An 11,827-nucleotide genomic window follows, 5' to 3' on the forward strand; every position below is an offset into this window, starting at 1 on the left:
TGCTGAACCCGGGACCAGACGGAGACTGGAGCTCATTATCTATCGGGACGTCCATCTACACAACTGAATAAATGGTAAAAAAAAAAAGAAAAATACACACACACATATATATATATAAATATATATATATATATATATATGTTATATCATGTTGTATTGGAAAGTGAATGTCAATACATTTTATTAGATTATATTATATGTTTGGAACACAAATTGACTAAGAATTGACAACAACACAAATTTAGGGTCACAAATCAAAAATGTTTGGAACACAAAAGAATTAATTAGTTAATGATTGAATTCCTTTGTTTGACCTATTGAACTGTAGGAAGAATCTAACAGGAGGAAACTCATTTTTTTTCACTGTTTGTTTTCAATTGTTTTGATATTATTATGTTTTTGATATGTGCAATAATGTATCTTTTCTCCTTATTTTTATTTCAGGGTTTTCACGGTTTTCATGAAAGCTGATTGGTGAGTATCAGTGTTTGTGACAGATGTTTTCAAATCTGTTGAAAGTCAGTTTGAAGTTTTTGAGAACGACATATAAATCCTCAGAAATGTGTCTCCGTGCCCTTTGTAGTCGTGTGGTTTAAATGACTGTAGTTCAGACAGAATTCAAAAGTAGCTTCTTTTTTTTTTCTTTTGCAAAGAAAAATAACTTTTGCATTTAAGGAGCAATAAAACCGGTTCAAACCTGCTCCCAGAGGTCAGCGTGGTCTGAACCAGAAACAACAGCAGAATCATTTGGTTGATGTTGTTTTGTCTTTTACCTTCTCACAGTGCCCTTTGACCTCACAAACAACGCTATGGCTGTGGAAATTGGCCGGAGTTCTCCTTCAACGACGACTTTCTTCGGCACCAAACACCTCTCGCTTCTCCATCAGAGAGCCAAATGTTAAGTCAAAGCCTCTTTTGTCCTTCACAACAACACATTTTCTCAGGCCCAGAACACAGCCCCGCTGATTTGATTGATCATATATTTGTGTCTATTCATACAGGCCAGATTCATCATTCCAATTTGTCAAGTACCCAGAGTGCTGGACTAATTATGTGGCGGGAAACCAGAAAAAAAAAAAATGGGGGAGGCCAGCCTCCTGTTTAGACTTTCCTATCTCACCTTGGCTCCAAACGAGCAGCCGAACCTTCGCTGGGCTACAAGAGACGCACAGCACTGTGGGTAATTAGTGTGATGAATGCCTTAGCAGAACAAATAGTGGCAGTCGGCTGTCTCGCTCATCGTGTGGCTGTGTTGTCACAGCTCAGGGGCTGCAGGCTCATCAGGGTAATGGATGATTCTGCAACAGAACCATCCCTCAAACAACAGTGCCACTAGACTGGGCTGGAGAGAGAGAGAGGGAGAGAAGCAGAGAGAGAGAGAGAGAGAGGATTGAGTAAAAATAGCTGTAAGAAAAACCCAAACCAGAACTTTTCGATATTGCAGTAACTCCCATCTTAGTTAGAGATGTTAAATGTGAGGTTAAGAGAAGACAATGTCTAATTCAGGAGCACTCTCACAGTAGGGTGTGTAATCACAGGAAATGGAAGGAAAGAAAAATATGGCACGTTGATATAATTGTGGTATTGTAGCATTTTTTACACAGATCCTCTAAGGATAGTACATATATGTATGAATATATATATATATATATATATGTATGTGTGTGTGTGTGTGTGTGTGTGGATATGCAAACATTGTGTTTAATATACAATATTAATCCTCTGTGGGATTCTTCTTTTCCTTGGCTGGGCTGTAGAGCTGTCCGTTGGAATGATGGATCACATTATTAGATTAGAGGAGAGCACAGATACAGCTGGCAGCTGGATTTGCAATTCACAGCCTCCTCTTCTGTATATGGACCTTTTCTGCATGAAAGGGATAATTGGGCCGTTGTCACTGAGTCACAGTTAGTTTTTTTTTTTTTTTTTTAAACAATGCAAGTGAACCTTGCCATAAATCAGATCAGCTGTCGCGGCCACGTCACCAGACACGGCATTAGTCAAATATGCAGAATGATCCTCTTGCATACAATGTGAAGATGAATACATCATCATTTATTTGCTGTGCGCCAAAAACTAAAATATTCTCCTCATTTTTTTTCTCTCTCCGTTCTACAAATGAAGGGCATATGGTGATTTGGTTTCCTGGATGAGCCGTAGTCTAAAAGCAGGAACGGAGCGCTGCCTCTTTGTGCTGTCATCTCAGGACCAGCTAATGGCCCGTGCTTACTCTGTACCTTGACTTTTCAACCCAATGTGACAGTGAATAATATGCTGCACATAAGGCTGGATTTACTGCAATATCTTCCCCAGTAGCAAAAGCTACAGGACCCGGCGTATGGCTGCAGCAGCATAAGAGACAGGCAGGGCCGTGAAGAGGTTATCTCCGTGTTCAGGAGGTGAGACTTTGGGGATGTGGACCTGTCAGTCCACCGCAGTCATGGGATGTGTGCTAAGACAAGTGGAAGACACATCTCTCTGTCAGCGCACAGAGAGCCCGCACGGGCGCAGGCTTTTGTTGTGAACTCCCCAGTCATTGAGTCAATAGCAGAGGAACATGACACAAGCTCTCAAAGTCACTCTGCATCAAGAAGAACAGGCTTTACATTTCACTGCACAATGACCCTGCGTAGTAATACCCCCGACTGCCCCTTAAGAAACAAGAGAGCTCTCAGCCCAGGCTTCAGGATAAAGAAACCCCTGATCTGGACAAACACACGACCCACTACAAACAATCCAATCCACACATGCTGCTTTTATCTCTGCTGGCTGTTGTGTTTTTATCTGTTCATCACACTTTATTTCACTGCCTCCGCTCCTTCACCTTTTCACTCTTGTTCACACACATTTATTATGTCTCCCCCAGCGCAGACCTTCACTCTTCCAGGTCGTCTTATTCCACCTGCTCTCCACTCCACTCTTGCTGATGAGGTTCGTCTTTGGAAAAGGTGAGTGAATCCCAGAGTCCTTCCCTGAACCCATCTGCCACTCCCACTGCACCCCTCATCAACAGCTCCCTATCACCTGTACTTCGTCTGGGCATTAAATCAACGTGTTGTTTACAGTTGAGCCTCTTTCATCGAACATTTGAAGTCTCCTCGGCACACATTATTTTTAAAAATGTTTCTTCATTCTTATTTCTTCATTGCCTTTTTCCTTTTTTCTCCTCTACTTCCTTCTGACCTCTCTCCACCCTTTTTTCTCTGACCTTTCTCAATTATCTAGGTACTTCCTCCTTAACAGTCTGAAACACTTGGTTTGCTTATTTGGTTTCCATTATTTAATCATTGGCTTTTCCTTCATTCTCATTCTTCACTCTCCACAGTTTCCATCGTTACCAGCACAGGCAGTAATCTTTCAGTGTGAACCTTCCAAGTCTGCGCTTGCCTGGATATTCTGGAGAAATCTAAGTGTACATTTTCGTATACATATGTGGTCAGTATTGAACCCCGGCCGCTTTAGGTGTTTCTTGCAGTTGATGTTGATGGTGACGTTATTGTAAAACGGCCAAAAATGAGTTCCATTTTAGCAGGAAATGATCATTCACACACAGAAGGTATTAAAACCAAAAATAGTATATTTAACGTATTTATAATAAACATACAATCATGTCATAGTTTTCCAGAAATATACAGAACATAAAACTAAAAAGCACTAGAGCGTAGGTAAAGGTCCTCTGTGATAATTTGAAAATATATTTTCTCCTTTCGTTGCCCTCAAACCCTCTGCAAAGGTCCCCTCAACACAAAAAGCCATGGAAATTCACACAGACTTACTGGCCAGCACGGAAGTGAGACATCAATCTAAAGGCCATGGCTAACACGATTAGCACATGGTTTCACTTTAATCAAAAGGCAACATGCTGCAGAAAGGCTTGTGTGCATATGAAGAGTTTTCAACCAAAGGCGACGTCTCCATTTTCAAGTCAAAGACTTCCAAAAAAAACCAGGTCAAAGCGTGGAGTTGTTCTTCGGCAGTAAACTCTTCATATGTCAAAAACTTTTGTCATTAACAATCTGTTTTAAGATTTTAATCTGCAGCAACCCAAAGGCAATTTTCTCAAAAAAAAAAAAAAAAAATTAAAAGGAATAAAAAAAGGACATTTTTTTAATCAGAAGGCAAACATCTCGAGCACAAGTAGGTGCCAAAAGAAACAGTCCTGTTGCCGTGGGGAATACAAGATCAAGCAAGCGCCGTGCCACTTTCTAGCACGCTGTCAGAGCGACAAGATGTTAGCGTCGTGTTCTTCTTCGTGGGTGTTAAATGTGACATTGCCCGTGTTATTACGGCGCAGCATCACCTCTCATCAGAAAGCCTTAAAGTAGAGCCTGCTCTTCAGGCACAGGTGTGGGACTGCTCTCAGTGAATTCCGGCCACACGCTGCTATTTTTACAGCACCATGTCAGACTACGGTGTAGCTTCAACACTGGTGTCACGTCTCGTAAGCCAAGACCGGTTCTCTGTTCATATCTGGAGCAAAGCAAGAAACGGTTAGCTTTCTCACTGATGGTGAAAACAAAAATAGAGACTATAACTTCACTATTAGGAAAGTCCTAAATATTAACAGTTATTACATCCTAAATAATTCTGCTCTCTAGACCGATACACAATATTCTATAGGCAATATGTTTGGGGGGTGGGAGGGGGCGATGATATGGTGAAAGTAAGTGGAGGGAGGTCACAGAAAGGCTACATACAGCTGGACGTATGCTCTGGGCTCCAGCGTGTTGAGACAAAGTCTCTGCAAGACAAAACAGAACACTTGTACATGTCACTTTGGCACTTATATTGCACTATTATGTACAGAGGAGGAGTCAGCACTAGGACACACTGGAACATTACAGATATAAAAAGACTGTGTCACCTGTGAGGAGTTTCTAGGAAGAGGAGGAGGAGGAAGAGAAGACGAGATAACAGATGGGGATGTCTGGTTTCATCCTCCGGTCTGTCAGAAATATGGAAGATGCCTTTTTTCTCTCTCTCTCTTTCTTTCTTTTAAATTTGTGAACAATTCAGCCGAATGTCTTTCTTTCCTAAATGCAAGGGTGAATTTTAAGCTTGAAAAAAAAGGGGGTTCCAGCCTCTACCTGCCTTAGTGCCCAGGTTGTTAAGGTTTGTTAGAATTCAAGTGTCCGTAGCTTTTGTTCTGTCTTACGTCACGACCTCCCAGACGACAGACGCCAGTCTGTCTGACTTTGACATGGCTTTATAGCTAGAAAGCTCTCTGGCCTTCTGGCTACAGCGGCATGACTGCGTTGTAGAGTTTAAATCTTATATTCTTATATGCTTTAAAGAGGTGTAAAATGAAACAGGGTTCAAAGTAATGTCCGCTCTGAAAAATAAGGCATTAAAAGGCGTAAAATTGATGCGGCGCAGTTTCCCTTAATGGCGGTAACTCGGAGAACAGTTAAAACATTATGGGAACCGCACTTCGTCATCAAGATTAATGAAGCCAGAGAACACTGCAACATTTGCACCATGGACAAAAAATGGAGAAAGGGCAACCAGTGGGCCTGTCATGGGAACAATTAAAGACTTAACACTTAATGTATCGTCACCTGTACAAAAGACCGGTGTAAAACTGGCAAGTTTCATGTTTTAAAGTGATATATGGTTGATACATGAATATTTATTATCTAGTTTTCTATCTCGACGTGCATTACCAGCATGCTTTTAAAGAGATACTCTTGGCTGCGTCATGCTACCCTGTGTCTGCTGCGCCGACAGCCAGCCCATATACAATCATCGCGTCTCACTGCGTGGACTCCGTGTTCCACCGAAACATTTCCACGTCCCCGGTCAGCCTCGGCCCTTCTCGTGCGGTTACTGCCTGTTCTGTATTTGTGTTTTCATCTACGTAGAGCACAAGAGGCACATCAAAAATACTGCGTTAAGGAGTTCATTTCACGTCCTGAGGTCTGTGTATGTTTCTTGAAAAGATCGTTGTCGAATTTTGGTCGTAAAAGAATTGTTTTTTGATCCCAAGGTGAATAAATCACTAAAGAGACAAACTGGAGAGACTAACAACACAGCACTGAAATAAACATATCTAAAAATTATATACATTTTTATTTAAAGAATAATCTGGTTATTTAAATTTTTTAGATTTAAAATGTATGATATATCTCCTTCCTTTATTATCTTTGTAAGGATTTTATTCTTTTAAAAATAAATTGCATGTAGTTTTTTGTGTTCTACTTGAAAAAAATGAATTGTTAACAAGTGCTATAAATATGTATTATGAAAATATATATTTTGATAAAAATAATGTTCCATGTTTTAACATTATACTTATAGCTATTTCGTGAGTTTTTTCATCAAAATTTACATTTTATATTTTGAACTACAAGAAAAACAACACTTTTTGATTTTTGTTGTTTGGTTAAAATATGAATATTTGTTGAAGTATATTTTGGAGAGACACAGTCAGATTACTCACTGTGTCTCTTTTCACCACTACACAGAAATTGTGGTGTTTCCATGTCTGTCTCTTAGTGATTTTCATCTTTGTGCTACAACAAAAAAAAAGAAAAAAAAGAAAAAAAGAAATGGAAATAATTGTTATATAAACCAAAAAAAAATACACTAAGAAAACATAAACAGACCTTCTGAGTAATAACGTCCCTATCATCCCTGTCCTCACTCTCTTTGTGTTGAACTATCATTCAAACCACTGCTTGAATTATATGTATTAAATACAAATGACCCAGTGAATACTTCAGTCATTTCCAGATGTTGAAACGATCTGGTTCCATACACAGAGTCATTTCAAATACCCTTCCGTGGCCTATTTGGTTTCTTTAGGTTAGTCATTTGGATAGTACACGTGGATATAACACTTCATGACTCCTCTTCATCATCATCATCATCATCATCATCATCACCATCATCCTTCACCAAATGTCTCATAATGCTCTACTCTATAACAATGGGCCACAGCTTTTCTGTGCACCATGCATGTGTTGTACCTGGCCCATTGAGTATTCTGTACTTTTTTCAGTTAAGTGTAGTGTATTCAGGAATTTCCTAAAATAAACGAATCAATGAGTTAAAAGAAAGAAAAAAAAAAACCCTTATTTGTTTAAATGAGGCATTAGTGAGTGGTGCGTTCACCTGCACTGACACTGCCCTCTGTCTGCATTTTTAACTTTTCCCCGTCTTCTCGAAATGACATTACATTTAGACTCAAACGATGTTCACCAGTAAGTGATGCGATGCAACTGCTACCAAAGCTGTTGTTTGAACCCGAGGAAGGAGAAGTGGCAGAAAGAGGTCACAGCTGAACATATTGACTCTGTGTTGTGACAAATATTTGGGTATTTGGTTAAAGTATTTAAATTAGTAACTGTGGTTTTATCCATCTGTTTTTTTTTTGTTTTTCTTTTAGGAATACAGTACTGCTAACAATCCGATGGGGGCGCTCTGCACTACAGTACACAGGACGTGTTTAACTGCAGACTCAGAAGTGCATCCTGTCCATCCAATCTACAGTCGCTCGTCTTAATAGTAAGTAAAACATCAAATATTTAGAAGAAGTCTTGATTGTATTACAAGGGAATTCAATCTACATTTCTAGCACCCCCTGTAGGCGAGATAGAACTACATGCTCTCTTCCCGACACTAGTCTAAAATTCCTGCACGATCTACTGCAAGTTACTACAAAATGTTTTTTTTTTTTAATTTATTGAACTTGCCACTAAACTGCTACAATATTGTTGCTGTTTATAATGAATTATTATCTGGAAAAACAGCTTCAATTTTGAGGGACACTGAATCAGAATTCACTGAATTAGTTTAAGAAAACCTTTGAAAATAATAGGGTCGTATAATATCTTTAAACGAAAAAAAAAAGATTGGATTTTTACTAAAAAAATACATCAAATAAATATATCTTGTGATAAACTTTGTTCACAATGTCTAGAACGTCACAGGATGATGAATAATGAGGTTTAAAGGATTCATTTGTAACTTTCCGCCACTGCTGTGAAATCTGATTCTGGGTCAGCGGTGAAGAAGTGTATAAATTTGGTCTCCAGAATTGTCCTTTAACCCTTTCCTTCCCAACTGTTAATGGTGCAGGAAGCTAAAATTATTATTATTATTTTTTCTTGGTATTTTAAACTCAAAGTGATGGAGCGATGATAAAGAAGTTTCCTATGGGGATACTTTCCTTAACGATAGATCTCAACTATCAGTCCAGAGAATGTCTGTGTTCATGCCAAAATCTGACCATGAATAAATACATTAACTCTCATTCTGCGATTTGACCTGAGGAATATTTCCTTCTACAGGAAAACAAAAACAGACAAACACGCTGATTTCTAACGCACTGATTCTTCAACCTTCCCGGAAAGAAAACGACTCCATCGGAGTCCGCTAGAAGACAAGTCTGGGATGGGAACACATCACTGCAACATACCTGCGTGTTTTTTTTTTTTTTTTTGGTGGAGTTAAAGTGACTTTTTATCTTCTCTTCCGGCAGAGAGAAAAAAAAAATCCAAATATAAGTTGTTGTTTTTAAAGACAAATGGTCTTGATAATTTATATTAAAGTTAAAAAAATATAATAAATAAAATTGTGTAACTGAGTGTAATGTAGATATCAAAAGAAAAATATCGTGTGAGTTGTTTCAAGTGAGAAGATGGTAAAACTCTAACGGAGGACATTCTTCCAAACCGGATCAAACCAGATCGGTTGTCATGACTACAACACCGACTCCATGTTGTTGGACATCTCTGGGTCCTCCAGGTTAAAAATGAACTTTGTCCTGTTGGCCGGATTATGCGTGATCTCTTTGCCTAAATTGTCCAAAGTCACGTTGGAGGAAAAGAGTTCGGTGGGCGTGAGGTAACCCTCGTTGTTCTTGATGTACTTCCTGTAGTTCTTCCTCAGACAGTGCCATGTGGTGGTGTACAGCAGGAAGGCCGAGGACTTGAGGACGATGGCGATGCTAACGTACAGGTGCCTGTAGGCCACGTTGTCATACAGCATGCACGCTCCTTTCTCACCACACACAGAGCTCCAGAAGAGGCAGGTGGAATCGATGCCCATGCCGAAGATAAGAGGAGGAGGGATGAAGCCTGCAGGGCAGATGTTGGACAGAGATCTAAGTAAGTACGTTTATGGCACAGCAGCAGCCGGTTAGAAGAGTTTAAGAAGGAAACGCACAAGGTTAAAGAAAGCATTCTTCATATGTGTTGCATCAAGTGGTCCTCGTATATAATCAAACTAAAATGACAGAAGACAACAGCTGAGCTAAGCTAAGCTAAGTCTCTCTATATAAAAACAACCCATAATGCATTAAAACTAAGGATGTCCGATTTTAACTTTTTGCCGATATTGTCCAAACACTTATTCTCCGATTCCGATATCAACTGATACCGAGCACTGTATGAGTATGAGATTAATTAAATGAGCTGCAATGCTGCCATCTAGTGACTTTCACTTTAATATACAGCCGTTTATCCCCTAAACTACTTTTAGGGCACACATCATTTGGCGAAACCCAGGCATTGCGTTACGAAATTTTCATTTTCGAAAGGAAAAAACGATAACGATTCTTACAGATATTACATAATTATGCTAATATCTGGTCGGCCAATATTATCGGACATCCCTATTTAAAACTAGTAAAAGGGTTAGTTGGTTAAGTATTATTTCTTCATCAGGCTTAAAGGGTTAAATTTAGGATAAGTATTGGGGTCAGGTTTACATGAGAGATATTTGTTTTTAACAGAATAGTGTTAGACCTACAGTTGGGGTGGGGTAAAGGGCAGTTGGGTAAGGTTAGGGTTAGTAGGTATGGGTTGGTGCAAGGGTGAGAGTGATACGTTAGGAAGAGGGTTATTTATTAGGGTAGAGTTAGGATTAGGACTAGGGTTAGGTTGGTGTTGGCTTTGGGTGCAGGCTGTACAAGGCTGCACCACAGCGCCCCCGCCCCTCTGCCCATCCATCCACCACACGTCCCTCGGTCATATTCTAATTGACCTATTTGTCTTGTTCTGCCTGTTTGTCTTTTTCTGTGTGTGTGTTTTTCAGAGCGTTTGTCACCTTGGATATCTATGAACAAAAAAATAAAATGTGACCTTTTGTGCAAATGTTTCAACAGAATCCTTTCTTCTTGAGGGACTGCATGTTGAGAAATAAGGTATTTACCTGAGTGATGTTTCCTCCTCTGTAGTTTGGGATAAAAATAAAAATCCCTCTTTAGGTTTTACTTGTATTCATTGTTCTTCTCTTGACTTTGATCCTCTTGTCTTTGTTTTTTTTCCCCACTCTTTTCTTTCCCGGTTTTAAATATTTTCGGCACTGGGTCGAACAACTTTTAATTTCTTAAAAAACTGCACTGATTTTATATATCGTGTATATTGTATTTTAGTGTATTTTACTTTATTATTTTGCTATTTTTATTAAGTAACTTTGTTTTATTTATATTTGTTAATGTACACACACCTCACCGAGCCCACCATGTAACTAATTAACATTTCAAGTGTAGTATTTTTTTTAAAAATAGAGGTGTTCTTACCTATTAGTCTCAGCAGCAGGAACAGAACTCCGAGAGCGTATGATTTCAGCTCTGGACTGACGGTTCTGAAACAGACAGACAGACAGACATCTCACATGAGTTACTTGAACTAATAGTATGTGCAAAGGGTCGAGGTTGGGGTCTTCTCCGGCGCTTTGGGACCTGTTAACAGCGTCCACTGCAGTTAAATTATTAATAGGTGCTGTGGCGACCTCTACTGGCCGCTGTGCAATTTAGGTAGGTGATTATTTCAGTCCGGGACAAATGATTGAGTACCTGAAGATGTTACATTAATGAAATGACTGAGGGAATGTTCCGTTACAGAATCCCTCGAATATAATGAAGAAGTTGAAGCCTAACAAGGATTTATGTTCGCCACAGCAGAAGTATGTGCCATGGGCATGTAGGAGGAAGACTATTTTTAGGTGACATATTGAAGGACACTTGCCTCTGTATTGTTAAAAACACAGCAAAACAGCTTTTTACAGTTAAAGCATGAATTGACAGTGGCAAAAAAATGTTCTTTCATGAGTATTAATTGTACATTTATTTCAAAATTTTATCTATCTCTGTATGTTTCTCTTCAAATTGGAGCATTGTCAGAATTTTTTTAGAAAAAAACATTTCAAAATTTTTTTTGGCAAAATCATAATTAAGCATGTAATCTTAGGTCAGATTTTGAAAAACTTTGAATGGAAGTTTTTGGCAATTCTTTTTTCAAAACTTTATATTGTCTGGATGTTTCTCATCATAAATTCATAAAAATCATGAATCATATTTTTTTTTGCAAAACCCTAAATTTTGACATTTTATTTTTTATCCAATTTTCTAACAATATGTGAACATTTTGTGTCATTTTTGGTCAAAAACTAATGCATATTGAGGAAAATCGTGGAATTTTATTTTTCAGAATGGTATCTTTTCTGCATGTTTCTCATCGAAATATACTTATGACATTTTTTTATTTAAAAACTTAAAAAAAATGAAACCTTTTTGGAAAAAAAATTGAAAAATATTTTTTTTTTAAGATGTATTGAATGTAGATACACTTTTTTTGGAAAAGGTTTTAGAAAAAATGTTTTTTTGAATTTTTTTGGCAAAACCTTAATTTTTGGTCACATTGATATTGTTTTTTAATGAAAATCTTTAAATTTTTTTTCAAAATTTGATCTTTTCTGCATGTTTCTCATCAAAATGTAGTGTTTTGAAATTGAAATTAGTATTAGACGAATAAGTGTATTTTTATTCATTTTTGAGAAATGTTTATTTTCAGACATTTGTTCAAGAACTTATTGGTATAGT

The 11,827-nt window shown here is 38.2% G+C and overlaps 1 protein-coding gene and 2 long non-coding RNA genes across 9 annotated transcripts; 2 read left to right on the forward strand and 1 right to left on the reverse strand.

Annotated features, from left to right (window-relative positions):
- Nucleotides 1-898, forward strand: LOC107988708 (uncharacterized). The gene is made up of 3 exons (XR_001760206.2): nucleotides 1-74; nucleotides 445-474; nucleotides 784-898. It is a non-coding gene; the product is annotated as an uncharacterized LOC107988708 (long non-coding RNA).
- A 108-nt stretch (nucleotides 899-1,006) lies between these two features.
- LOC103380588 (uncharacterized) lies at nucleotides 1,007-10,519 on the forward strand. Of its 7 annotated transcripts, none has more exons than XR_003049914.1 (7): nucleotides 1,007-1,180; nucleotides 2,125-2,399; nucleotides 2,872-2,948; nucleotides 3,326-3,435; nucleotides 7,388-7,506; nucleotides 8,292-9,110; nucleotides 10,039-10,519. It is a non-coding gene; the product is annotated as an uncharacterized LOC103380588 (long non-coding RNA). The 7 variants fall into 7 exon arrangements; XR_003049913.1 differs by having other exon boundaries at nucleotides 1,007-1,176; nucleotides 2,867-2,948; XR_001760208.2 differs by having other exon boundaries at nucleotides 1,007-1,176.
- On the reverse strand, nucleotides 6,576-11,109 carry LOC103380589 (solute carrier organic anion transporter family member 3A1-like). The gene is made up of 2 exons (XM_008312605.3): nucleotides 10,526-11,109; nucleotides 6,576-9,080 (listed from the first exon to the last, which is right to left on the reverse strand). Exon 2 carries the CDS (start codon nucleotides 9,049-9,051, stop codon nucleotides 8,704-8,706), a length of 348 nt encoding a protein of 115 aa, XP_008310827.1. The 5' UTR covers nucleotides 9,052-9,080; nucleotides 10,526-11,109; the 3' UTR covers nucleotides 6,576-8,703.
- Nucleotides 11,110-11,827: the final 718 nt, after the last annotated feature.

The sequence above is a fragment of the Cynoglossus semilaevis genome, chromosome 6, assembly GCF_000523025.1.
Source record: "Cynoglossus semilaevis isolate Cse_v1.0 chromosome 6, Cse_v1.0, whole genome shotgun sequence".
Taxonomy (NCBI): Eukaryota; Metazoa; Chordata; class Actinopteri; order Pleuronectiformes; family Cynoglossidae; genus Cynoglossus; species Cynoglossus semilaevis.

Excerpts from the sequence above, each read along its gene's own strand:
- LOC103380589 (XM_008312605.3), bottom strand. The coding sequence starts at position 9,051 with ATGGGCATCGATTCCACCTGCCTCTTCTGGAGCTCTGTGTGTGGTGAG.